Source organism: Oncorhynchus mykiss, chromosome 15, assembly GCF_013265735.2.
Source record: "Oncorhynchus mykiss isolate Arlee chromosome 15, USDA_OmykA_1.1, whole genome shotgun sequence".
Classification (NCBI taxonomy): domain Eukaryota; kingdom Metazoa; phylum Chordata; class Actinopteri; order Salmoniformes; family Salmonidae; genus Oncorhynchus; species Oncorhynchus mykiss.
The window spans coordinates 65,214,579-65,241,703 of record NC_048579.1 but is presented as its reverse complement, the minus strand read 5'-3'; the positions used below and the strand labels follow the sequence as shown (position 1 = coordinate 65,241,703).

The 27,125-nt window shown below is 46.3% G+C and overlaps 1 protein-coding gene across 1 annotated transcript in view; it reads left to right on the top strand.

Annotated features, from left to right (window-relative positions):
- Window positions 1-10,040: 10,040 nt before the first annotated feature.
- LOC110513258 (voltage-dependent calcium channel subunit alpha-2/delta-4-like) overlaps window positions 10,041-27,125 on the top strand; it is a 78,281-nt gene continuing 61,196 nt past the window's right edge. Inside the window, exons 1-7 of the mRNA XM_036945553.1 lie at window positions 10,041-10,088; window positions 12,803-12,979; window positions 17,298-17,460; window positions 19,614-19,745; window positions 20,151-20,211; window positions 24,995-25,145; window positions 25,856-25,930. Of these exons, the coding sequence (XP_036801448.1) occupies window positions 10,041-10,088; window positions 12,803-12,979; window positions 17,298-17,460; window positions 19,614-19,745; window positions 20,151-20,211; window positions 24,995-25,145; window positions 25,856-25,930 (807 nt within the window). The remainder of the gene's footprint in view (window positions 10,089-12,802; window positions 12,980-17,297; window positions 17,461-19,613; window positions 19,746-20,150; window positions 20,212-24,994; window positions 25,146-25,855; window positions 25,931-27,125) is intronic.

Below are 27,125 nucleotides of genomic sequence, written 5' to 3'. Positions count from 1 at the left end.
GGCTCCGACGCTCGTCCAGGGCTTGCAAACTATTACAGACTACAAAGGGAAGCAGGGCCGAGAGCTGCCCAGTGGCACGAGCCACCAGACAAGCAAAATAACTTATATGCTCGCTTTGAGGCAAATAACACTGAAACGTGCATGAGAGCATCAGCTGTTCCGGACGACTGTATGATCACGATCTCCGCAGCCAATGTGAGTAAGACTTTTAAACAGGTCAACTTTCACAAGGCCCCTGGGCCAGACGGATTACCAGGACGTGTACTCCGAGCATGCACTGACCAACTGGCCGGTATCTTCACTGACATTTTCTACCTCTCCCTGTCTGTAATACCAACATGTTTCAAGCAGACCACCATAGTCCCTGTGCCCAAGAACACTAAGGTAACCTGCCTAAATGACTACTGACTCTCACGTCTGTAGCCATAAAATGCTTTGAAAGGCTGGTCATGGCTCACATCAACACCATTATCCCAGAAACCCTAGACCCACTCCAATTTGCATACCACACCAACAGATCAACAGATGATGCACTCCACACTGCCCTTTCCCACCTGGACAAAAGGAACACCTATGTGAGAATGCTGTTCATTGGCTACAGCTCAGCGTTCAACACCATAGTGCCCTCACAGCTCATCACTAATCTAAGGACCCTGGGACTAAATCAGATCAAAATCAAATGTATTTATATAGCCCTTCTTACATCAGCTGATATCTCAAAGTGCTGTACAGAAACCCAGCCTAAAACCCCAAACCACAAGCAATGCAGGTGTAGGCCAAAACCTAGGAAGAAACCTAGAGAGGAACCAGGCTATGAGGGGTGGCCAGTCCTCTTCTGGCTGTGCCGGGTGGAGATTATAACAGAACATGGCCAAGATGTTCAAATGTTCATAAATGACCAGGATGGTCAAATAATAATAATCACAGTAGTTGTTGAGGGTGCAGCAAGTCAGCACCTCAGGAGTAAATGTCAGTTGGCTTTTCATAGCCGATCATTAAGAGTATCTCTACCGCTCCTGCTGTCTCTAGAGAGTTGAAAACAGCAGGTCTGGGACAGGTAGCACGTCCGGTGAACAGGTCAGGGTTCCATAGCCGCAGGCAGAACAGTTGAAACTGGATTTTATTTATTTATTTATTTATTTTATTTTACCTTTATTTAACCAGGTAGGCAAGTTGAGAACAAGTTCTCATTTACAATTGCGACCTGGCCAAGATAAAGCAAAGCAGTTCGACAGATACAACAACACAGAGTTACACATGGAGTAAAACAAACATACAGTCAATAATAAAGTATAAACAAGTCTATATACAATGTGAGCAAATGAGGTGAGAAGGGAGGTAAAGGCAAAAAAAAGGCCTTGGTGGCAAGGTAAATACAATATAGAAAGTAAAACACTGGAATGGTAGTTTTGCAATGGAAGAATGTGCAAAGTAGAAATAAAAATAATGGGGTGCAAAGGAGCAAAATAAATAAATTAATTAAATACAGTTGGGAAAGAGGTAGTTGATAGGGCTAAATTATATGTGGGCTATGTACAGGTGCAGTAATCTGTGAGCTGCTCTGACAGTTGGTGCTTAAAGCTAGTGAGGGAGATAAGTGTTTCCAGTTTCAGAGATTTTTGTAGTTCGTTCCAGTCATTGGCAGCAGAGAACTGGAAAGAGAGGCGGCCAAAGAAAGAATTGGTTTTGGGGGTGACTAGAGAGATATACCTGCTGGAGCGTGTGCTACAGGTGGGAGATGCTATGGTGACCAGCGAGCTGAGATAAGGGGGGACTTTACCTAGCAGGGTCTTGTAGATGACATGGAGCCAGTGGGTTTGGCGACGAGTATGAAGCGAGGGCCAGCCAACGAGAGCGTACAGGTCGCAATGGTGGGTAGTGTATGGGGCTTTGGTGACAAAACGGATTGCACTGTGATAGACTGCATCCAGTTTGTTGAGTAGGGTATTGGAGGCTATTTTGTAAATTACATCGCCAAAGTCGAGGATTGGTAGGATGGTCAGTTTTACAAGGGTATGTTTGGCAGCATGAGTGAAGGATGCTTTGTTGCGAAATAGGAAGCCAATTCTAGATTTAACTTTGGATTGGAGATGTTTGATATGGGTCTGGAAGGAGAGTTTACAGTCTAACCAGACACCTAAGTATTTGTAGTTGTCCACGTATTCTAAGTCAGAGCCGTCCAGAGTAGTGATGTTGGACAGGCGGGTAGGTGCAGGTAGTGATCGGTTGAAGAGCATGCATTTAGTTTTACTTGTATTTAAGAGCAGTTGGAGGCCACGGAAGGAGAGTTGTATGGCATTGAAGCTTGCCTGGAGGGTTGTTAACACAGTGTCCAAAGAAGGGCCGGAAGTATACAGAATGGTGTCGTCTGCGTAGAGGTGGATCAGAGACTCACCAGCAGCAAGAGCGACCTCATTGATGTATACAGAGAAGAGAGTCGGTCCAAGAATTGAACCCTGTGGCACCCCCATAGAGACTGCCAGAGGTCCGGACAACAGACCCTCAGATTTGACACACTGAACTCTATCAGAGAAGTAGTTGGTGAACCAGGCGAGGCAATCATTTGAGAAACCAAGGCTGTTGAGTCTGCCGATGAGGATGTGGTGATTGACAGAGTCGAAAGCCTTGGCCAGATCAATGAATACGGCTGCACAGTAATGTTTCTTATCGATGGCGGTTAAGATATCGTTTAGGACCTTGAGCGTGGCTGAGGTGCACCCATGACCAGCTCTGAAACCAGATTGCATAGCAGAGAAGGTATGGTGAGATTCAAAATGGTCGGTAATCTGTTTGTTGACTTGGCTTTCGAAGACCTTAGAAAGGCATGGTAGGATAGATATAGGTCTGTAGCAGTTTGGGTCAAGAGTGTCCCCCCCTTTGAAGAGGGGGATGACCGCAGCTGCTTTCCAATCTTTGGGAATCTCAGACGACACGAAAGAGAGGTTGAACAGGCTAGTAATAGGGGTGGCAACAATTTCGGCAGATAATTTTAGAAAGAAAGGGTCCAGATTGTCTAGCCCGGCTGATTTGTAGGGGTCCAGATTTTGCAGCTCTTTCAGAACATCAGCTGAATGGATTTGGGAGAAGGAGAAATGGGGAAGGCTTGGGCGAGTTGCTGTTGGGGGTGCAGTGCTGTTGACAGGGGTAGGAGTAGCCAGGTGGAAAGCATGGCCAGCAGTAGAAAAATGCTTATTGAAATTTTCAATTATGGTGGATTTATCAGTGGTGACAGTGTTTCCTATCTTCAGTGCACTGGGCAGCTGGGAGGAGGTGTTCTTATTCTCCATGGACTTTACAGTGTCCCAGAACTTTTTTGAGTTAGTGTTGCAAGAAGCAAATTTCTGCTTGAAAAAGCTAGCCTTGGCTTTTCTAACTGCCTGTGTATAATGGTTTCTAGCTTCCCTGAACAGCTGCATATCACGGGGGCTGTTCGATGCTAATGCAGAACGCCATAGGACGTTTTTGTGTTGATTAAGGGCAGTCAGGTCTGGGGAGAACCAAGGGCTATATCTGTTCCTGGTTCTAAATTTCTTGAATGGGGCATGTTTATTTAAGATGGTTAGGAAGGCATTTTTAAAAAATATCCAGGCATCCTCTACTGACGGGATGAGGTCAATATCCTTCCAGGATACCCCGGCCAGGTCGATTAGAAAGGCCTGCTCGCTGAAGTGTTTCAGGGAGCGTTTTACAGTGATGAGAGGAGGTCGTTTGACCGCTGACCCATTACGGATGCAGGCAATGAGGCAGTGATCGCTGAGATCTTGGTTGAAGACAGCAGAGGTGTATTTAGAGGGGAAGTTGGTTAGGATGATATCTAAGAGGGTGCCCGTGTTTAAGGCTTTGGGGAGGTACCTGGTAGGTTCATTGATAATTTGTGTGAGATTGAGGGCATCAAGTTTAGATTGTAGGATGGCTGGGGTGTTAAGCATGTTCCAGTTTAGGTCGCCTAGCAGCACGAGCTCTGAAGATAGATGGGGGGCAATCAGTTCACATATGGTGTCCAGAGCACAGCTGGGGGCAGAGGGTGGTCTATAGCAGGCGGCAACGGTGAGAGACTTGTTTTTAGAAAGGTGGATTTTTAAAAGTAGAAGTTCAAATTGTTTGGGTACAGACCTGGATAGTAGGACAGAACTCTGCAGGCTATCTTTGCAGTAAATTGCAACACCGCCCCCTTTGGCAGTTCTATCTTGTCTGAAAATGTTGTAGTTTGGAATTAAAATGTCTGAATTTTTGGTGGTCTTCCTAAGCCAGGATTCAGACACAGCTAGAACATCCGGGTTGGCAGAGTGTGCTAAAGCAGTGAATAGAACAAACTTAGGGAGGAGGCTTCTAATGTTAACATGCATGAAACCAAGGCTATTACGGTTACAGAAGTCGTCAAAAGAGAGCGCCTGGGGAATAGGAGTGGAGCTAGGCACTGCAGGGCCTGGATTCACCTCTACATCGCCAGAGGAACATAGGAGTAGTAGAATAAGGGTGCGACTAAAAGCAATAAGAATTGGTCGTCTAGAACGTCTGGAACAGAGAGTAAAAGGAGGTTTCTGGGGGCGATAAAATAGCATCAAGGTATAATGTACAGACAAAGGTAAGGTAGGATGTGAATACAGTGGAGGTAAACCTAGGTATTGAGTGATGAAGAGAGAGATATTGTCTCTAGAAACATCATTGAAACCAGGAGATGTCATTGCATGTGTGGGTGGTGGAACTAATAGGTTGGATAAGGTATAGTGAGCAGGACTAGAGGCTCTACAGTGAAATAAGCCAATAAACACTAACCAGAACAGCAATGGACAAGACATATTGACATTAAGGAGAGGCATGCTTAGTCGAGTGATCAAAAGGGTCCAGTGAGTGGAGAGGTTGGTTTAGGGTCACGGCGATTTAGACAGCTAGCCAAGCCAACCGGTAGCAAGCTAGCATAGGATGGAGTCTGTTGTTAGCCACCTCTTGCGTTCGGTCAGTAGATTAGTGGGGTTCCGTGTGGTAGAGGGGATTAATCCAAATCACACAACAACAAAAATAAGAACAATAGATATAGTTATAGAGGCCCGAGAAGAAAACATAATAATTCAAATAAATAAATTGTCCGATTGTCTATTCAGATAGCAGCCGGAAAGACAGCTAACGGTTAGCGGGCCGCAGATGGGCGTTCCGGTAACGTCGCGACAGAGGAGCCAGCCGGATCTCCTTCAGGTAGATAACGTCGGCAGTCCGGTTGTGAAGGCCCGGTGGGGCTCCGCGTAGGCAGTGAAACGGGTCCGGATAGGTGACTGCAGCCCAGGAGTGAATGATGGAACTCAGGCGTGATTGACGGAGCTGGCTAGCACCGGAACAATCGATGTTTGCTCCGGAATCGACGAAAGCCGACTGTCACACGGATAGCAGCTAGCTAGCTGTGAGATCCGGGTATGAATGTCCAGAGAGCAGTTGAAATCCAGGGACATGGAGAGAAAAATTGGTCCGGTATGTTCCGTTCCGAGCCGCGCTGCGCCGTACAAAACTGGCGATAGATTTTCGATAGATTTTCGAACTAAAGGACAGCCGATGACCACAAACCGTGGTTAGCTTCTGATTAGCTTCTGGGCTAGCTCCTGGCTAGCTTCTGGCTAGTTTCTGGCCAGCCTCCTGGAGTTTCTGGCTAGCTTCCTGAAGGATTGCAGATCTGAGGTAAATAATACTTTTTTATAAATATAAATTGGTGAGGCTGGTTGCAGGAGAGTGTTTAGAAGATGAGTTGATGGAAAATAAAAATAAAATGTATGTGAAAAAAAAGTTGTAAATATATATATATACAGGACACGACAAGACGAGGACAAAAGACGTCTGAACTGCTATGCGATCTTGGATGAGTGATGGATCAGCAGCACGGCCAGGTGGACTGTGGACAGCAAGGAGTCATCATGCCAGGTAGTCCTGAGGCATGGTCCTAGTGAGAGAAAAAAAGAGAGAATAAGAGAGAGCATACTTAAATTCACACAGGACACCGGATAAGACAGGAGAAATACTCCAGATATAACAGACTGACCCTAGCCCCCCGACACATAAACTACCTCAGCATAAATACTGGAGGCTGAGACAGGAGGGGTCGGGATGATACCCCCGGACAGGGCCAAACAGGAAGGATATAACCCCACCCACTTTGCCAAAGCACATCCCCCACACCACTAGAGGGATATCTTCAACCACCAACTTACCATCCTGAGACAAGGCCAAGTATAGCCCACAAAGATCTCCGCCACGGCACAACCCAAGGGGGAGCACCAACCCAGACAGGAAGATCACGTCAGTGACTCAACCCACTCAAGTGACGCACCCCTCCTAGGGACGGCATGAAAGAGCACCAGTAAGCCAGTGACTCAGCCCCTGTAACAGGGTTAGAGGCAGAGAATCCCAGTGGAGAGAGGGGAACTGGCCAGGCATGGACAGCAAGGGCGGTTCGTTGCTCCAGAGCCTTTCCGTTCACCTTCACACTCCTGGGCCAGACTACACTCAATCATATGACCCACTGAAGAGATGAGTCTTCAGTAAAGACTTAAAGGTTGAGACCGAGTCGTCTGCGTCTCTCATATGGGTAGGCAGACCATTCCATAAAAATGGAGCTCTATAGGAGAAAGCCCTGCCTCCAGCTGTTTGCTTAGAAATTCTAGAGACAATTAGGAGGCCTGCGTCTTGTGACCGTAGCGTATGTGTAGGTATGTACGGCAGGACCAAATCGGAAAGATAGGTAGGAGCAAGCCCGAGTAATGCTTTGTAGGTTAGCAGTAAAATCTTGAAATCAGCCCTTGCCTTAACAGGAAGCAAGTGTAGGGAGGCTAGCACTGGAGTAATATGATCAATTTTTTTGGTTCTAGTCAGTATTCTAGCAGCCGTATTTAGCACTAACTGAAGTTTATTTAGTGCTTTATCCGGGTAGCCGGAAAGTAGAGCATTGCAGTAGTCTAACCTAGAAGTAACAAAAGCATGGATACATTTTTCTGCATTATTTTTGGACAGAAAGTTTCTGATTTTTGCGTTACGTAGATGGGAAAAAGCTGTCCTTGAAACAGTTGATATGTTTGTCAAAGAGAGATCAGGGTCCAGAGTAACGCCGAGGTCCTTCACAGTTTTATTTGAGACGACTGTACAACCATCAAGATAAATTGTCAGATTCAACAGAAGATCTCTTTGTTTCTTGGGACCTAGAACAAGCATCTTGGGACCTAGAACAAGCATCAACAGAGACCGCCATGTTTATTTTTGCCCAACCTAGGTCGAGGCACAGACATGGTCTCAACGGGGATAGCTGAGCTGACTACACTGACTGTGCTAGTGGCAGACTCAAATAAGCTGGCAGGCTGGCTAACAGCCTGCTGCCTGGCCTGCACCCCATTTAATTGTGGAGCTAGAGGATTTAGAGCCCTGTCTATGTTGGTAGATAAGATGAGACCACCCCTCCAGCTAGGATGGAGTCCGTCACTCCTCAGCAGGCCAGGCTTGGTCCTGTTTGTGGGTGAGTCCCAGAAAGATATATATATATATATATATATATTTTGGGAGGGGCAGAAAACAGTTTTCAACCAGCGATTGAGTTGTGAGACTCTGCTGTAGAGCTCATCACTCCCCCTAACTGGGAGGGTGCCAGAGACAATTTCTCGATGCCGACACATCTTTCTAGCTGATTTACACGCTGAAGCTATGTTGCGCTTGGTGACCTCTGACTGTTTCATCCTAACATCGTTGGTGCCGACGTGGATAACAATATCTCTACACTCGACAGTTTTAGCTTTAGCCAGCACCATCTTCAGATTATCCTTAACGTCGGTAGCCCTGCCCCCTGGTAAACAGTGTACGATCGCTGAATGATTAGTTTTAAGTCTAATACTGCGGGTAAAGGAGTGGCCAATGACTAGGGTTTTCAATTTGTCAGAGCTAATGGTGGGAAGCTTCAGCGTCTCAGATCCCGTAACGGGAGAAGTAGAGACAAGAGAAGGCTCGGCCTCAGACTCCGACTCGCTGCTTAATGGGGAAAACCGGTTGAAAGTTTCTGTCGGCTGAATGAGCGACACCGGTTGAGCATTCCTACAGCATTTCCCTCCAGAAGCTATGAGAAAGTTGTCCGGCTGCGGGAACCGTGCGAGGGAATTTACTAACGTTACTATCTCTACTTACTAGTGGCACAGACGCAGTTTCATCCTTTCCTACACTGAAATTACCCTTGCCTAACGATTGCGTCTGAAACTGGGCTTGCAGCACAGCTAGCCTCGCCGTAAGGCGATCGTTCTCCTGTATATTATGAGTACAGCGACTGCAATTAGAAGGCATCATGTTAATGTTACTACTTAGCTTCGGCTGTTGGAGGTCCTGACGAACCATGTACAGATAAAGCGTCCGGAGTGAAAAAGTTGAATGAGAAAAGTTGAGTGAGGGGAAAAACCCAAAATATAAACGGTAATTAAAAAGTAAAAAACATAAAGTTGTCAGGTAGTAAGGTAAGGTTGGCAACAAAACGCACAGCAACACGTAAACAAGTCTGCAAGTTGTGACCGACTAAACACCTCCCTTTGCAGCTGGATCCTGGACTTCCTAACGATCCGCACCCAGGTGGTGAGGGTAGGCAACAACACATCCTCCACGCTGATCCTCAACACGGGGGCCCCTCAGGGGTGCGTGCTCAGTCCCCTCCTGTACTCCCTGTTCACTCATGACTGCATGGTCAGGCACGACTCCAACTCCATCATTCATTTTGCTGATGACACAACCATTGTAGGCCTGATCACCGACAATGATGAGACAGCCTATAGGCAGGAGGTCAGAGACCTGACCGTGTGATGCAAGGACAACAACCTCTCCCTCAATGTGATCAAGACAAAGGAGATGATTGTGGACTACAGGAAAAGAAAGACCGAGCACGCCCCCATTCTCATCGACGGGGCTGTAGTGGAGCAGGTTGAATGCTTCAAGTTCCTTGTCGTCCACATCACCAACAAATGAAAATGGTCCAAGCACACCAAGACAGTCGTGAAGAGGGCACGACAAAACCTATTCCCCCTCAGGAGAATGAAAAGATTTGACATGGGTCCTCATATCCTCAAAATGTTTTACAGCTGCACCATCGAGAGCATCCTGAAGGGTTGCATCACTGCCTGGCATGGCAACTGCTCGGCCTCCGCAAGGCACTACAGAGGGTAGTACGACATCCAGGACTTCTATACCAGGCAGTGTCAGAGGAAGGCCCTAAAAATTGTCAGACTCCAGCCACCCTAGTCATAGACTGTTCTCTCTGCTCCCGCACGGCAAGCGGTACCGGAGCGCCAAGTCTAGGTCCAAGAGGCTTCTAAAACAGCTTCTACCCCCAAGCCAGAAGACTCCTGAACAGCTAATCAAATGGCTACCCAGGCTTTTGCATTGCCCCTCCCCCCCACGCTGCTGCTACTCTCTGTCGTTATCTATGTATAGCCACTTTAATAACTCTACCTCCATGTACATAATTACCACAATTACCTCGACACCCGTGACCCCGCACATTGACACATTGACTCTGTACCGGTACCCCCTGTATATAGCCCCACTATTAATATGTACTGGTACCACCTGTATATAGCCCCACTATTAATATGTACTGGTACCACCTGTATATAGCCCCACTATTGATATTTACTGCTGCTCTTTAATTATTTGTTGTTATTATCTCTTACTTTTTTTGTATTTTCTTAAAACTGCATTGTTGGTTAAGGGCTTGTAAGTAAGCATTTCACTGTAAGGTCTACAACTGTTGTATTCGGCGCATGTGACGAATACAATTGGACTTGATTTGATTTACTAAAGACTGGAGGCCTGAAGCTTTCTGTGAGTGTCCCCTTGTCATCTCCCTCCTGTCCACTGATCCAGTGATCCAGCCTGGGGTTCTATTCCCTCCTGTCCTCTGATCCAGTGATCCAGCCTGGGGTTCTATTCCCTCCTGCCCTCTGATCCAGTGATCCAGCCTGGGGTTCTATTCCCTCCTGTCCTCTGATCCAGTGATCCAGCCTGGGGTTCTATTCCCTCTGATCCAGTGATCCAGCATGGGGTTCTATTCCCTCCTGTCCTCTGATCCAGTGATCCAGCCTGGGGTACTATTCCCTCCTGTCCTCTGATCCAGTGATCCAGCCTGGGGTTCTATTCCCTCCTGTCCTCTGATCCAGTGATCCAGCCTGGGGTTCTATTCCCTCCTGTCCTCTGATCCAGTGATCCAGCCTGGGTTACTATTCCCTCCTGTCCTCTGATCCAGTGATCCAGCCTAAGGTTCTATTCCCTCTGATCCAGTGATCCAGCCTGGGGTTCTATTCCCTCCTGTCCTCTGATCCAGTGATCCAGCCTGGGGTTCTATTCCCTCTGATCCAGTGATCCAGCCTGGGGTTCTATTCCCTCTGATCCAGTGATCCAGCATGGGGTTCTATTCCCTCCTGTCCTCTGATCCAGTGATCCAGCCTGGGGTACTATTCCCTCCTGTCCTCTGATCCAGTGATCCAGCCTGGGGTTCTATTCCCTCTGATCTAGTGATCCAGCCTGGGGTTATATTCCCTCTGATCCAGTGATCCAGCCTGGGGTTCTATTCCCTCTGATCCAGTGATCCAGCCTGGGGTACTATTCCCTCCTGTCCTCTGATTCAGTGATCCAGCCTAGAATTCTATTCCCTCTGATCAAGTAATCCAGCCTGGGGTTCTATTCCGTCTGATCTAGTGATCCAGCCTGGGGTTATATTCCCTCTGATCCAGTGATCCAGCCTGGGGTTCTATTCCCTCTGATCCAGTGATCCAGCCTGGGGTACTATTCCCTCTGATCAAGTAATCCAGCCTGGGGTTCTATTCCCTCTGATCTAGTGATCCAGCCTGGGGTACTATTCCCTCTAATCCAGTGATCCAGCCTGGGGTTCTATTCCCTCCTGTCCTCTGATCCAGTGATCCAGCCTGGGGTTCTATTCCCTCCTGTCCTCTGATCCAGTTATCCAGCCTGGGGTACTATTCCCTCTGATCCAGTGATCCAGCCTGGGGTTCTATTCCCTCTGATCCAGTGATCCAGCCTGGGGTACTATTCCCTCTGATCCAGTGATCCAGCCTGGGGTTCTATTCCCTCCTGTCCTCTGATCCAGTTATCCAGCCTGGGGTTCTATTCCCTCCTGCCCTCTGATCCAGTGATCCAGTCTGGGGTTCTATTCCCTCTGATCCAGTGATCCAGCCTGGGATGCTATTCACTCCTGGATCAGGCTGGCCATTTCTGAGATACTGTAACCGGCACGCCTGGCACTGACAATCATACCACGCTCAAAGTCCCTTAGGTCACTTGTTTTGCCCATTCTAACTTTTAATTGAAAAGTAACTGAATGCCTCGATGCCTTTGATGATCTTCATCAGATGACACTCATAGGACATCATGTTACACAATACATGTATGTTTTGTTCGATAATGTACATATTTATATCCAAAAATCTCAGTTTACATTGGCGCCTTACGTGCAGTAATGTTTTGATTCCAAAACATCGGGTGATTTTGCAGAAATACTCATAATAAACATTGATAAAAGATACAAGTGTTATTCACAGAATTAAAGATAGACTTCTCCTTAATGCAACCGCTGTGTCAGATATTTTTTTTTTATTAACGGAAAAAGCATAATCTGAGAACGGCGCTCAGAACCCAAAACAGCCAGAGGAATATCCACCATTTTGGAATCAACAAAGTTAGAAACAACACCATAAATATTCACTTACCTTTGATCTTCATCAGAAGGCACTCCCAGGAATCCCAGGTCGACAATAAATGACTGATTCGTTCCATAAAGTCCGTCATTTATGGCCAAATAGCCCCTTGTTGTAAGCGTGTTCAGCCCAGTAATCCATCTTCATGAGGCGCAGGCACTTCATCCAGACAAAAACTCAAAAAGTTCCATTACAGTCCTTTAGAAACATGTCAAACAATGTATGGAATCAATCGTTAGGATGTTTTTAACATAAAACATCAATAATGTTCCAACCGGAGAATTCCTTTGCCTTCAGAAAAGCACTGGAACTAGAGGTAACTCTGTCGGGAGCGCGCGTCATGAGACCGAGGCTCTCTGCCAGACCACTGACTCAAAGAGGTCTCATGAGCCCCTCCTTTATAGTAGAATCCTCAAACCAGTTTCTAAAGACGGTTGACATCTAGTGGAAGCCCTAGGAAGTGCAACCTCATCCATATCTCAATGTGTATTTGGTAGGTCAAGCTTTGAAAAACTACAAACCTCAGATGTCCCACTTCCTGGTTGGATTTTTCTCAGGTTTTCGCCTGCCATATGAGTTCTGTTATACTCACAGACATCATTCAAACAGTTTTAGAAACTTCACAGTGTTTTCCATCCAATAATACTAATACTATGCATATATTAGCACCTGGGACAGAGTAGGAGGCAGTTCACTCTGGGCACACTATTCATGGTTAACACCATTGTCAAAGACTGACTGTGGTAAAAACAACAGGAGATGATTAACAGACTAGTGTAATCCACCAACAGCTGTTGAATAGTCACCAGCTGAGACAACAGAGTCAGATAGCGGTTTGTCAAGGTTCTATTTAGAGGTAAGCTCTATGTTCTCTAGCCAATCCAATAGATCCAACTCTTCTCTGATTGTTGTCATACAATACGTTACATGTGTCTCTTATGACAGCTCCCTTGTGGAAGTGGATTCAATTACAGACTTGAAAACACCTGATTCCTGAAAGACAATCAAATCTGACAGTTCACCTGATATCAGGGACCGTTTGTTACTTAAACACGTTTATTAAGGGTATTTAACCCTTTCTTCTCCAGAAATACAAAGACATTGAGCCCACGGTGAAGATGGAGGAGGTGGACGGAGAGGAACTGGTGAAGAAGTTTGCTGAGGAGATGGAGGGCATGCTGGGTAGGAAGATGAAGTCTGTCAAGAGACTGGCGGAGGCAGCGGAGGACGCTGATCTATACCATGAATTCAACGCTACTTTAGAGGTCCGTCACAGTTCCTCCTTACAAATACACTTTTTAAGGGCTGTTGTTCAAAAGTAACCGATCGTCACAGACTGAGTTGGTATACGGTGCATTCAGAGAGTATTCAGACCTCTTGACTTTATCCACATAATGTTATTATAAAATGGATTACCTTTTTTCCTGCCCCTCATCAATTTACACACAATACCCCATAATGACATCACAATACCCCATAATGACATCACAATACCCCATAATGACATCACAATACCCCATAATGACATCACAATACCCCGTAATGACATCACAATACCCCATAATGACATCACAATACCCCATAATGACATCACAATACCCCGTAATGACATCACAATACCCCATAATGACATCACAATACCCCATAATGACATCACAATACCCCATAATGACATCACAATACCCCATAATGACATCACAATACCCCGTAATGACATCACAATACCCAATAATGACATCACAATACCCAATAATGACATCACAATACCCCACAAAGCAAAAACAGGTTTTTAGTCATTTTTACAAATGTATTACAAATTTTAAAAACTTAGCTTAAATTTGCATAAGTATTCAGACCATTTACTCAGTATTTTGTTGAAGCAGCTTTGACAGCGATTACAGCCTTGAGTCTTCTTGGGTATGTCGCTAAACGCTTGGCACACCTGTATTTGGGGAGTTTCTCCCATTATTCTCTGCAGATCCTTTCAAGCTCTGTTGGGGAGCGTCGCTGCACAGCTATTTTCAGGTCTCTCCAGAGATGTTCGATTGGATTCAAGTCCGGGCTCTGGCTGGGACACTCAAGGACATTCAGAGAATTGTCCCGAAGCTTCTCCTAAATTGTCTTCACTGTGTGCTTGGAGTTGTTGTCCTGTAGGAAGGTCAACCTTCGTCCCAGTCTGAAGTCCTGAGCGATCTGGAGCAGGTTTTCATCAAGGATCTCTCTGTACTTTGCTCTGTTCATCTTTCCCTCGATTCTAACTAGTCTCCCAGGCCCTGCCGCTGAAAAACATCCCCACAGCATGATGCTGCCACCACCATGTTCAATCTTGGTTTCATCGGACCAGAGAATTTTGTTTCACATGGTCTGAGAGTCTTTAGGTGCCTTTTGGAAAACTCTAAGCGCGCTGTCATGTGCCTTTTACTGAGGAGTGGCTTCCATCTGGCCACTACCATAAAAGCCTGATTGGTGGAGTGCTGCAGAGATGGTTGTCCTTCTGCAAGGTTCTCCCATCTCCACAGAGGAACTCTAGAGCTCTGTCAGAGTGACCATCAGGTTCTTCACCTCCCTGACCAAGGCCCTTCTCCCCCGATTGCTCAGTTTGGACGGGTGGCCAGCTCTAGGAAGAGTCTTGGTGGTTCCAAACTTCTTCCATTTAACAATGATGGAGACTACTGTGTTTTTGGGATCTTCAATGCTGCAGAAATGTTTTGGTACCATTCCCCCGATCTGTGCCTCTACACAATCCAGTTGCGGGGCTCTACAGACAATTCCTTCAAACTCATTGCTTGGTTATTGCTCTGACATGCACTGTCAACTGTGGTACCTTTATATAGACAGGTGTGTGCCTTTCCAAGTCATATCCAATCAATTGAATTAACACAAGTGGACTCCAATCAAGTTGTAGAAACATCTCAAGGATGATCAATGGAAACAGGATGCACCTGAGCTCATAGCAAAGGGTCTGAATACTTTTTTTTGAATAATATTCAATACATTTGCAAAAATGTCTTAAAACCTGTTTTCACTTTGTCATTTTGGGATATCGTGTGGAGACTGATGAGGAATTTGTTCTATTTAAAACATTTTAGAATAAGGCTGTAATGTAAAAAGTCAAGGGTTCTGAATACTTTTTGTTTATAATATTTAATTCATTTAATTCAAAAATGTCTTAAAACCTGTTTTCACTTTGTCATTTTGGGATATCGTGTGGAGACTGATGAGGAATTTGTTTTATTTAGAACATGTTAGAATAAGGCTGTAATGTAAAAAGTCAAGGGTTCTGAATTCTTTACGAATGCAAAGTAACGTTACAAATATAACTTTATTATTCTACATGTAAAACACAAAACAAGATCCTTACTGCTGTACAACATATTCAAGGTTTGAAATGTACAGCGGTTATGGACCTTTGTGATGTGCTCTCTCTGTTGTAGTTTGACCTTCTCTCTTCCTATGATCTCTGTTGCAGTTTGACCTTCTCTCTTCCTATGATCTCTGTTGTAGTTTGACCTTCTCTCTTCCTATGATCTCTGTTGTAGTTTGACCTTCTCTCTTCCTATGATCTCTGTTGTAGTTTGACCTTCTCTCTTCCTATGATCTCTGTTGTAGTTTGACCTTCTCTTCCTATGATCTCTGTTGTAGTTTGACCTTCTCTCTTCCTATGATCTCTGTTGTAGTTTGACCTTCTCTTCCTATGATCTCTGTTGTAGTTTGACCTTCTCTCTTCCTATGATCTCTGTTGTAGTTTGACCTTCTCTCTTCCTATGATCTCTGTTGCAGTTTGACCTTCTCTCTTCCTATGATCTCTGTTGTAGTTTGACCTTCTCTCTTCCTATGATCTCTGTTGTAGTTTGACCTTCTCTCTTCCTATGATCTCTGTTGTAGTTTGACCTTCTCTTCCTATGATCTCTGTTGTAGTTTGACCTTCTCTCTTCCTATGATCTCTGTTGTAGTTTGACCTTCTCTCTTCCTATGATCTCTGTTGTAGTTTGACCTTCTCTCTTCCTATGATCTCTGTTGTAGTTTGACCTTCTCTCTTCCTATGATCTCTGTTGCAGTTTGACCTTCTCTCTTCCTATGATCTCTGTTGCAGTTTGACCTTCTCTCTTCCTATGATCTCTGTTGTAGTTTGACCTTCTCTCTTCCTATGATCTCTGTTGTAGTTTGACCTTCTCTTCCTATGATCTCTTTTGTAGTTTGACCTTCTCTCTTCCTATGATCTCTGTTGTAGTTTGACCTTCTCTCTTCCTATGATCTCTGTTGTAGTTTGACCTTCTCTTCCTGTGATCTCTGTTGCAGTTTGACCTTCTCTCTTCCTATGATCTCTGTTGTAGTTTGACCTTCTCTTCATATGATCTTTGTTGTAGTTTGACCTTCTCTCTTCCTATGATCTCTATTGTAGTTTGACCTTCTCTTCCTATGATCTCTGTTGTAGTTTGACCTTCTCTCTTCCTATGATCTCTGTTGTAGTTTGACCTTCTCTCTTCCTATGATCTCTGTTGTAGTTTGACCTTCTCTCTTCCTATGATCTCTGTTGCAGTTTGACCTTCTCTCTTCCTATGATCTCTGTTGTAGTTTGACCTTCTCTTCCTATGATCTCTGTTGCAGTTTGACCTTCTCTCTTCCTATGAAGAACTGTTGCAGTTCGACCTTCTCTTCCTATGATCTCTGTTGCAGTTTGACCTTCTCTCTTCCTATGATCTCTATTGTAGTTTGATCTTCTCTTCCTATGATCTCTGTTGTAGTTTAACCTTCTCTCTTCCTATGATCTCTGTTGTAGTTTGACCTTCTCTCTTCCTATGATCTCTGTTGTAGTTTGACCTTCTCTCTTCCTATGATCTCTGTTGTAGTTTGACCTTCTCTCTTCCTATGATCTCTGTTGTAGTTTGACCTTCTCTCTTCCTATGATCTCTGTTGCAGTTTGACCTTCTCTCTTCCTATGATCTCTATTGTAGTTTGACCTTCTCTTCCTATGATCTCTGTTGTAGTTTGACCTTCTCTCTTCCTATGATCTCTGTTGTAGTTTGACCTTCTCTTCCTATGATCTCTGTTGCAGTTTGACCTTCTCTCTTCCTATGATCTCTGTTGCAGTTTGACCTTCTCTTCCTATGATCTCTGTTGCAGCTTGACCTTCTCTCTTCCTATGATCTCTGTTGCAGTTTGACCTTCTCTCTTCCTATGATCTCTGTTGCAGTAACTCTGTGATTTCTCTCTCCTCATCAGTCTGACTACAGTAACTCTGTGATTTCTCTCTCCTCATCAGTCAGACTACAGTAACTCTGTGATTTCTCTCTCCTCGTCAGTCAGACTACAGTAACTCTGTGATTTCTCTCTCCTCATCAGTCAGACTACAGTAACTCTGTGATTTCTCTCTCCTCATCAGTCAGACTACAGTAACTCTGTGATTTCTCTCTCCTCATCAGTCAGACTACAGTAACTCTGTGTTTTCTCTCTCCTCATCAGTCAGACTACAGTAACTCTGTGATTTCTCTCTCCTCATCAGTCTGACTACAGTAACTATGTGATTTCTCTCTCCTCATCAGTCAGACTACAGTAACTCTGTGATTTCTCTCTCCTCATCAGTTCGACTACTACAACTCTATGCTGATCAACTCGGTGGATAAAGATGGAAACTCTATCGAGCTGGGAGGAGAGTTTCCTCTGGAAGAGAATGAACACTTCAACAAGCTCCAGGTCAACACTCTGCAGAGCGACATACAGGTTCCCACCAACGTTTACAACAAAGGTCAGCTTGTGGTGGTTCATTTAGCCATGGTCTCTCAACGTTATCCAGACAGGGTTGGGTTAGCTCCCTGTCTGGTCCATTTAGCCATGGTCTCTCAACGTTATCCAGACAGGGTTGGGTTAGCTCCCTGTCTGGTCCATTTAGCCATGGTCTCTCAACGTTATCCAGACAGGGTTGGGTTAGCTCCCTGTCTGGTCCATTTAGCCATGGTCTCTCAACGTTATCCAGACAGGGTTGGGTTAGCTCCCTGTCTGGTCCATTTAGCCATGGTCTCTCAACGTTATCCAGACAGGGTTGGGTTAGCTCCCTGTCTGGTCCATTTAGCCATGGTCTCTCAACGTTATCCAGACAGGGTTGGGTTAGCTCCCTGTCTGGTCCATTTAGCCATGGTCTCTCAACGTTATCCAGACAGGGTTGGGTTAGCTCCCTGTCTGGTCCATTTAGCCATGGTCTCTCAACGTTATCCAGACAGGGTTGGGTTAAGCTCCCTGTCTGGTTCATTTAGCCATGGTCTCTCAACGTTATCCAGACAGGGTTGGGTTAGCTCCCTGTCTGGTTCATTTAGCCATGGTCTCTCAACGTTATCCAGACAGGGTTGGGTTAGCTCCCTGTCTGGTTCAACGTTATCCAGACAGGGTTGGGTTAGCTCCCTGTCTGGTCCATTTAGCCATGGTCTCTCAACGTTATCCAGACAGGGTTGGGTTAGCTCCCTGTCTGGTTCACCGTTATTCAGACAGGGTTAGGTTAGCTCCCTGTCTGGTCCATTTAGCCATGGTCTCTCAACGTTATCCAGACAGGGTTGGGTTAGCTCCCTGTCTGGTTCATTTGGCCATGGTCTCTCAACGTTATCCAGACAGGGTTGGGTTAGCTCCCTGTCTGGTTCATTTAGCCATGGTCTCTCAACGTTATCCAGACAGGGTTGGGTTAGCTCCCTGTCTGGTTCATTTAGCCATGGTCTCTCAACGTTATCCAGACAGGGTTGGGTTAGCTCCCTGTCTGGTTCATTTAGCCATGGTCTCTCAACGTTATCCAGACAGGGTTGGGTTAGCTCCCTGTCTGGTTCATTTAGCCATGGTCTCTCAACGTTATCCAGACAGGGTTGGGTTAGCTCCCTGTCTGGTTCAACGTTATCCAGACAGGGTTGGGTTAGCTCCCTGTCTGGTTCATTTAGCCATGGTCTCTCAACGTTATCCAGACAGGGTTGGGTTAGGCTCCCTATCTGGTTCAACGTTATCCAGACAGGGTTGGGTTAGCTCCCTGTCTGGTTCAACGTTATCCAGACAGGGTTGGGTTAGCTCCCTGTCTGGTTCAACGTTATCCAGACAGGCTTGGGTTAGCTCCCTGTCTGGTTCAACGTTATCCAGACAGGGTTGGGTTAGGCTCCCTGTCTGGTTCAACGTTATCCAGACAGGGTTGGGTTAGCTCCCTGTCTGGTTCATTTAGCCATGGTCTCTCAACGTTATCCAGACAGGGTTGGGTTAGAGAGGCAGAGGCCTTAAAGGGAGCAATGTTCATCAGATACTAACACTTTACCCTGCTCCTCTCTCTCTCTCTCTCTCTCTCTCTCTCTCTCTCTCTCTCTCTCTCTTTCTTTCTCTCGCACTCTCTCTTTCGCTCTCTCACACACTTGCGCTCTCTCTCTCTCTCTGGCTCTCTCTCTCTCTCTTTCTGTCTCTCTCTCTCTCTCTCTCTCTCTCTCTCTCTCTCTCTCACACTTCCTCTCTCACACTCTGTCCCACACTCTCTCTCCCACACTCTCTCTCTTTCTCTCTCTCCCACACTCTCTCTTACTTCCTCCCTGTCCCTCTGCTTCTACTCCCCTCTCCCTCCCCTCTCTCTCGCTCTCTCTCTTTCTCTCTCTCACACACCTGCGCTATCTCTCTCTCTCACACTTCCTCTCTCTCACACTTCCTCTCTCTCACTCTTCCTCTCTCTCTCTCTCTCTCTCTCTCTCTCTCTCTCTCTCTCTCTCTCTCTCTCTCTCTCTCTCTCTCTCTCTCTCTCTCTCTCTCTCTCTCTCTCTCTCTCTCTCTCTCTCTCTCTCTCTCTCTCTCTCTCTCTCTCTCTCTCTCTCTCTCTCTCTCTCTCTCCCTCTCCCTCTCCCTCTCCCTCTCCCTCTCCCTCTCCCTCTCCCTCTCCCTCGGTCTGGTCAGACCCTGGTATTCTAAACGGGGTGTACATGTCGGAGGCCCTGAACGATGTGTTCGTGGATAACTTCCAGAAGGACCCTACTCTAACCTGGCAGTACTTTGGCAGTGCCACTGGCTTCTTCAGACTCTACCCAGGTAACATCACACAGACAGACAGACAGGCAGGCAGGACGGGACAGGACAAATATACAGATCAGCACTCCACACTGCAGCAGGCCCAGCTGAACCCAATAGCCCTGCTAGGTTTAACTGACAGCAGTTTTAATGGAGAATAGCAGTGTCTATAGCTGAGTCATTCTGGTCATTAGAGGTATAGTGGGACTCAGCTGTTCCAGTCTATAACTGAGTCTATCAGGTCATTAGAGGTATAGTGGGACTCAGCTGTTCCAGTCTATAACTGAGTCTATCAGGTCATTAGAGGTATAGTGGGACTCAGCTGTTCCAGTCTATAACTGAGTCTATCAGGTCATCTGAACTGCTAATTCAGCATTGTACCATATTGTGAGTTCACCAGGTATTTCCAATACACCATTTCCGCAGGCATCGCATGGACCCCAGATGAAAATGGTGTCGTCACGTTTGACTGCAGGAACAGAAACTGGTGAGTCCCTAAATCTGCATCCCAAATGGCACCCTATTCCCTACATAGAGCCCTGGTCAACAGTAGTACACTATATAGGGAATAGAGCCCTGGTCAACAGTAGTGCACTATATAGGGAATAGGGCCCTGGTCTAAAGTAGTGCACTATATAGGGAATAGGGCTCTGGTCAACAGTAGTGTACTATATAGGGAATAGGGCTCTGGTCAACAGTAGTACACTATATAGGGAATAGGGCCCTGGTCAACAGTAGTGCACTATATAGGGAATAGGGCCCTGGTAAACAGTAGTGCACTATATAGGGAATAGGGCTCTGGTCAACAGTAGTGCACTATATAGGGAATGGGGCCCTGGTCAACAGTAGTGCACTATATAGGGAATAGGGCTCTGGTCAACAGTAGTGCACTATATAGGGAATGGGGCCCTGGTCAACAGTAGTGCACTATATAGGGAATAGGGCTCTGGTCAACAGTAGTGCACTATATAGGGAATGGGGCCCTGGTCAACAGTAGTACACTATATAGGGAATAGGGCTCTGGTCAACAGTAGTGCACTATATAGGGAATAGGGCTCTGGTCAACAGTAGTACACTATATAGGGAATAGGGCCCTGGTCAACAGTAGTGCACTATATAGGGAATAGGGCTCTGGTCAACAGTAGTGCACTATATAGGGAATAGGGCCCTGGTCAACAGTAGTGCACTATATAGGGAATAGGGCCCTGGTAAACAGTAGTGCACTATATAGGGAATAGGGCTCTGGTCAACAGTAGTACAGTATATAGGGAATAGGGCTCTGGTCTAAAGTAGTGCACTATATAGGGAATAGGGCTCTGGTCTAAAGTAGTGCACTATATAGGGAATAGGGCTCTGGACTAAAGTAGTGCACTATATAGGGAATAGGGCTCTGGTCAACAGTAGTACAGTATATAGGGAATAGGGCTCTGGTCTAAAGTAGTGCACTATATAGGGAATAGGGCTCTGGTCTAAAGTAGTGCACTATATAGGGAATAGGGCTCTGGTCTAAAGTAGTGCACTATATAGGGAATAGGGTTGAATTTGGGGCGTCGTGCAGCCCATATCTGTCTGTCTTCCTGCTCTGAGAGCCTTTTTGTTAGGAGGAAAGAGGAAGTCATCTGGGAGTATTTCCTGTGTGAGCCTGTAGTAATGAGGAAGTAATCTGTTAGATTCCCTGAACCCAGCAGTTCCTTGGCTATCTAGCTTCACTAATCTGTTATTTCGGTGACTGGCCGTCTGTCCTTGGTCTGCAGGGAATTACAACCCCCACGCTGCCACCTGATAGGCTGGCTATTACCATCCCTGGGTCTGGTGGTCACGGCAACCTGGACAGCAGCTCCTGTGGGGAAAACACAGTGTCCGGGTCAAAGGGTCACTATTGAGGAGTAATTTGTGGTCTGTCCTGTACGTTTTGACAGTGTAGATTAGGTCCGTTACGGTCTAACTAAATGTAGAGCGGAGCAGAGGGGATTTGGAATCACACTCTCTTGATGAGGTGTTGCCCTGGCTGAGGAATGAGGATTGGAAAGGTCTGGTAGCTTTCACTAAATCCCCAGGTTTTCCAGGAATCCCAGTTGGAGAGTTCTCGGGTTTCCTGTTTATTCACACTGAGGGTGGTTTGATGTCTGAACGTTTGGTTTGTTTTTTCCACACTTTAGTTTATGTACTTTTCTGTACAATGCACTTTTTGGGCATCATGATGTCCCAATAAATCATCTCTACTTTTGCATAATAGTCTCAGTTTAGGATTCTTCCTAATTTGGTATAAAAGGACCTTAATTAAACCTTTTTACTGCAGTGGGGAAATCAGGGTCACACAGAGTGTTTCTTGGTCTTAAACATATCTACGTTGAAACAAAATGTACACCTCACACACGTGGTTATGGGCTGAACAGAAAGAAAACACCTGTATCATGTCAGATATAGAGTTGAAATGTATTACATGTTGAGTTTGCTTCCCAATATTACACTTTATATTCATCACAGAAGACTGAAGCATAACACAACTGGTTGACATAGAAACACCAGATTTTAGGCATGAAAAAAAAAAAAAATGTTTATTAATTTTAAAAAATATGAATAACATTCCACCCATGAGGTTTTTTTCAACATTTTTTATTTAACCTTTATTTAACTAGGCAAGTCAATTAAGAACAAATTCTTATTTTCAATGACGGCCTAGGAACAGTTGGTTAACTGCCTGTTCAGGGGCAGAACGACATATTTGTACTTTCAACCTTTTGGTTACTAGTCCAACACTCTAACCACTAGGCTACCCTGCCGCCCCAGGTAATTAGGTCATTTGACTGCAGGAAAGGACTACAGAGCCAGACAGCCACACATCGTTGGATGTTGAGTGTCCTCAGTCTTGGATGTTGAGTGTCCTCAGTCTTGGATATTGAGAGTGTCCTCAGTCTTGGATACTGAGAATGTCTTCAGTCTTGGATGTTGAGAGTGTCCTCAGTCTTGGATGTTGAGAGTGTCCTCAGTCTTGGATATTGAGAGTGTCCTCAGTCTTGGATGTTGAGTGTCCTCAGTCTTGGATATTGAGAATGTCCTCAGTCTTGGATGTAGAGTGTCCTCAGTCTTGGATGTTGAGAGTGTCCTCAGTCTTGGATGTTGAGAGTGTCCTCAGTCTTGGATATTGAGAGTGTCCTCAGTCTTGAATATTGAGAATGTCCTCAGTCTTGGATATTGAGAGTGTCCTCAGTCTTGGATGTTGAGAGTGTCCTCAGTCTTGGATGTTGAGAGTGTCCTCAGTCTTGGATGTTGAGAGTGTCCTCAGTCTTGGATGTTGAGAGTGTCCTCAGTCTTGGATGTTGAGAGTGTCCTCAGTCTTGGATGTTGAGAGTGTCCTCAGTCTTGGATGTTGAGTGTCCTCAGTCTTGGATATTGAGAGTGTCCTCAGTCTTGGATATTGAGAGTGTCCTCAGTCTTGGATGTTGAGAGTGTCCTCAGTCTTGGATGTTGAGAGTGTCCTCAGTCTTGGATGTTGAGAGTGTCCTCAGTCTTGGATGTTGAGAGTGTCCTCAGTCTTGGATGTTGAGAGTGTCCTCAGTCTTGGATATTGAGAGTGTCCTCAGTCTTGGATATTGAGAGTGTCCTCAGTCTTGGATGTTGAGAGTGTCCTCAGTCTTGGATATTGAGAGTGTCCTCAGTCTTGGATGTTGAGAGTGTCCTCAGTCTTGGATGTTGAGAGTGTTGTCGGTCTGATGGTTAAGACAATGGCTTGGTGTGGTATGTAAGAAATTCCTGGTCGACAGAGGACAGGATAAGAGAGGAGCGGCCATCCTCCCACCCTCCTCCCCTTCGATCGTCATCTCTTTATTTACACCCTCCATGTGACCTCCCTCCCTCCTCCCCTTCCATCCTCTCTTTATTTACACCCTCCATGTGACCTCCCTCCCTCCTCCCCTTCCATCCTCTCTTTATTTACACCCTCCATGTGACCTCCCTCCCTCCTCCCCTTCCATCCTCTCTTTATCCTTATCCTCCAGTGTGCCCAAGCTCATTAACCTCTCAGGAGATATTCCTGGACAGTTCTGACTCCTCCTTCCAACTGTTCCATTGTTCCGTATCAGAACCATAGAACCAGCTGGAATTCTAAGAATGTCTGGGTAATCGTGTATCCACTGAACCTTGACCTCTCGTATAAACCTTTGGCCTTGGCTTGCAATAGGTCCAGCCAGACAGGTCTTTAGAGCAGACAGGCCATTAGAGCAGACAGGCATATAGAGCAGACAGGCTTTTAGAGCAGACAGGCTTTTAGAGCAGACAGGCATTTAGAGCAGACAGGCATTTAGAGCAGACAGGCTTTTAGAGCAGACAGGAATTTAGAGCAGACAGGAATTTAGAGCAGACAGGCATTTAGAGCAGACAGGTATTTAGAGCAGACAGGCTTTTAGAGCAGACAGGCTTTTAGAGCAGACAGGCATTTAGAGCAGACAGGTATTTAGAGCAGACAGACCTTTAGAGCAGACAGGCCTTTAGAGCAGACAGGTCTTTAGAGCAGACAGGTATTTAGAGCAGACAGACCTTTAGAGCAGACAGGTATTTAGAGCAGACAGGTATTTAGAGCAGACAGGTATTTCGAGCAGACAGGTCTTTAGAGCAGACAGGTCTTTAGAGCAGACAGGCATATAGAGCAGACAGACAGACCTTTAGAGCAGACAGGCATTTATAGCAGACATGTCTTTAGAGCAGACAGGTATTTAGAGCAGACAGACCATTAGAGCAGACAGGCCTTTAGAGCAGACAGGTATATAGAGCAGACAGATAGACAGGTCTTTAGAGCAGACAGGTATTTAGAGCAGACAGGCCTTTAGAGCAGACAGGCCTTTAGAGCAGACAGACAGGCCTTTAGAGCAGACCGACAGGCATTTAGAGCAGACAGACCGGCCTTTAGAGCAGACAGGTCTTTAGAGCAGACAGGCCTTTAGAGCAAACAGACCTTTAGAGCAGACAGGCATGCCTTTAGGACAGACAGACAGGCCTTTAGAGCAGACAGACATGCCTTTAGAGCAGACAGACAGGCCTTTAGAGCAGACAGGCCTTTAGAGCAGACAGGTATTTAGAGCAGACAGGCCTTTATAGCAGACAGGCCTTTAGAGCAGACAGACAGGCCTTTAGAGCAGACAGAACTTTATAATCCGTATCGTATACGTCCCACCTTTGTTGATATCCAGATGCCCCAACAGACCAACAAATACCTGAAAACCAAATATCTGATTGATTGAATCAGTTGACCTTTGCCCTCTGCTCTGTTCCAGGTACATCCAGGCTGCGACCTCTCCCAAGGACATCATCATCGTAGTGGACGTCAGCGGGAGTATGAAGGGTCTCAGGCTCACTATTGCCAAGCACACTATTAACACCATCCTGGACACACTAGGGGAGAACGACTTTGTCAACGTCATCGCCGTGAGTAACTAGGAGATTAACACACACACATTATTTACTCTGCCTCACGCAGCGTTTAACACACACACACACTCACTCACTCACTCACTCACACACACACACACTCACTCACTCACTCACTCACTCACTCACTCACTCACTCACTCACACACACACACTCACTCACTCACTCACACACATGCAAGCAAAACACACACGCAAGCAAAACACACACACACAGACACACACAAGCAAAACAGACCCAAGAGACACACAGACACACCATTTAGGGCTGACCTGGATTTAATGATTCAGCTGCAATGGAATAAAATCATTGAAAATGATGTGTGCATCTCCAATCATACACAATATGTTATGGTGAATTATGGCAGAATGATCCATGTATTTATACAACCCCATCTGCCCAATTCAGAACATGTTGATGGTTATATTGCTGGAAGGTCATCATGTATGATAAGGTGCCTCGGCCAGAAGACGATTGGACAACATGTGTCATGTGATGTTACATACACTGCTGTTGTTACATTTGCCATCACAGAGATTCTCTGTTCCAGCTGAGATTACACCTGCTGAACTCCTTAACTCTCCTTGACCTGTTTCCCTATACGTGCACGCACGCACGCACACACACACACACACACACACACACACACACACACACACACACGTCTGACCCTTGACCTGTTTTCCCCATGCGTTCTGTCCCACAGTACAGCGACTATGTCCAATACGTGGAACCCTGCTTCAAGGGAACCCTGGTCCAGGCTGACCTGGACAACCGAGAGGTAACCAATGGATCTATAATGCTAATCAACTCAATTCATCAATTAAGGCCCATAAGCTGTTTGCTCATTAAGGCTGGTTAAGAAGGCTCAGAGCGATAGGATTCACACCAGTGGGCCGGGTGCCACTAGACTACTGTTCCTGGCAGGGACTCGGAGTCACGAAGTGATAAAGAGCTTTGAAAGCACGACAACTCTCCCTCCCTCCCTCTCTCTATCCCTCCCTCCCTCTATCCCTCTATCCCTCCCTCTATCCCTCCCTCCCTCTATCCTCCCTCCCTCTATCTCACCCTCTCTCTATCTCACCCTCCCTCTATCCCTCCCTCCCTCTATTCTCCCTCCCTCTATCTCACCCTCTCTCTATCTCACCCTCCCTCTATCTCACCCTCCCTCTATCCCTCCCTCCCTCTATCCCTAACTTCCTCTATCCCTCCCTCCCTCTATTCCTATATCCCTAACTACCTCTATTCCTCTATCCCTCCCTCTATCCCTCCCTCCCTCCCTCTATCCTCCCTCTATCCTCCCTCCCTCTATCTCACCCTCTCTCTATCTCACCCTCCCTCTATCCCTCCCTCCCTCTATCCCTACCTCCCTCTATTCTCCCTCCCTCTATCTCACCCTCACCCTCTCTCTATCTCACCCTCCCTCTATCTCACCCTCCCTCTATATCCCTCCCTCCCTCTATATCCCTCCCTCCCTCTATCCCTAACTTCCTCTATCCCTCCCTCCCTCTATTCCTCTATCCCTAACTCCCTCTATTCCTCTATCCCTCCCTCTATCCCTCCCTCTATCCATCCCTCCCTCTATCCCTAACTCCCTCTATTCCTCTATCCCTCCCTCTATCCCTCCCTCCCTCCCTTTATCCCTAACTGTCTCTATCCCTCCCTCACTCTATCCCTCCCTCTCTCTATCTCTAACTCCCTCTATCCCTCTCTCTATCCCTCCCTCCCTCTCTCTATCCCTCCCTCCCTCTCTCTATCCCTCCCTCCCTCTATCCCTCCCTGTCTCTATCCCTCCCTCCCTCCCTCCCTCCCTCCCTCCCTCCCTCCCTCCCTCCCTCCCTCCCTCCCTCCCTCCCTCCCTCCCTCTCTCTATCCCTCCCTCCCTCTATCCCTCTATCCCTCCCTCTATCCCTCCCTCCCTCTATCCTCCCTCCCTCTATCTCACCCTCTCTCTATCTCACCCTCCCTCTATCCCT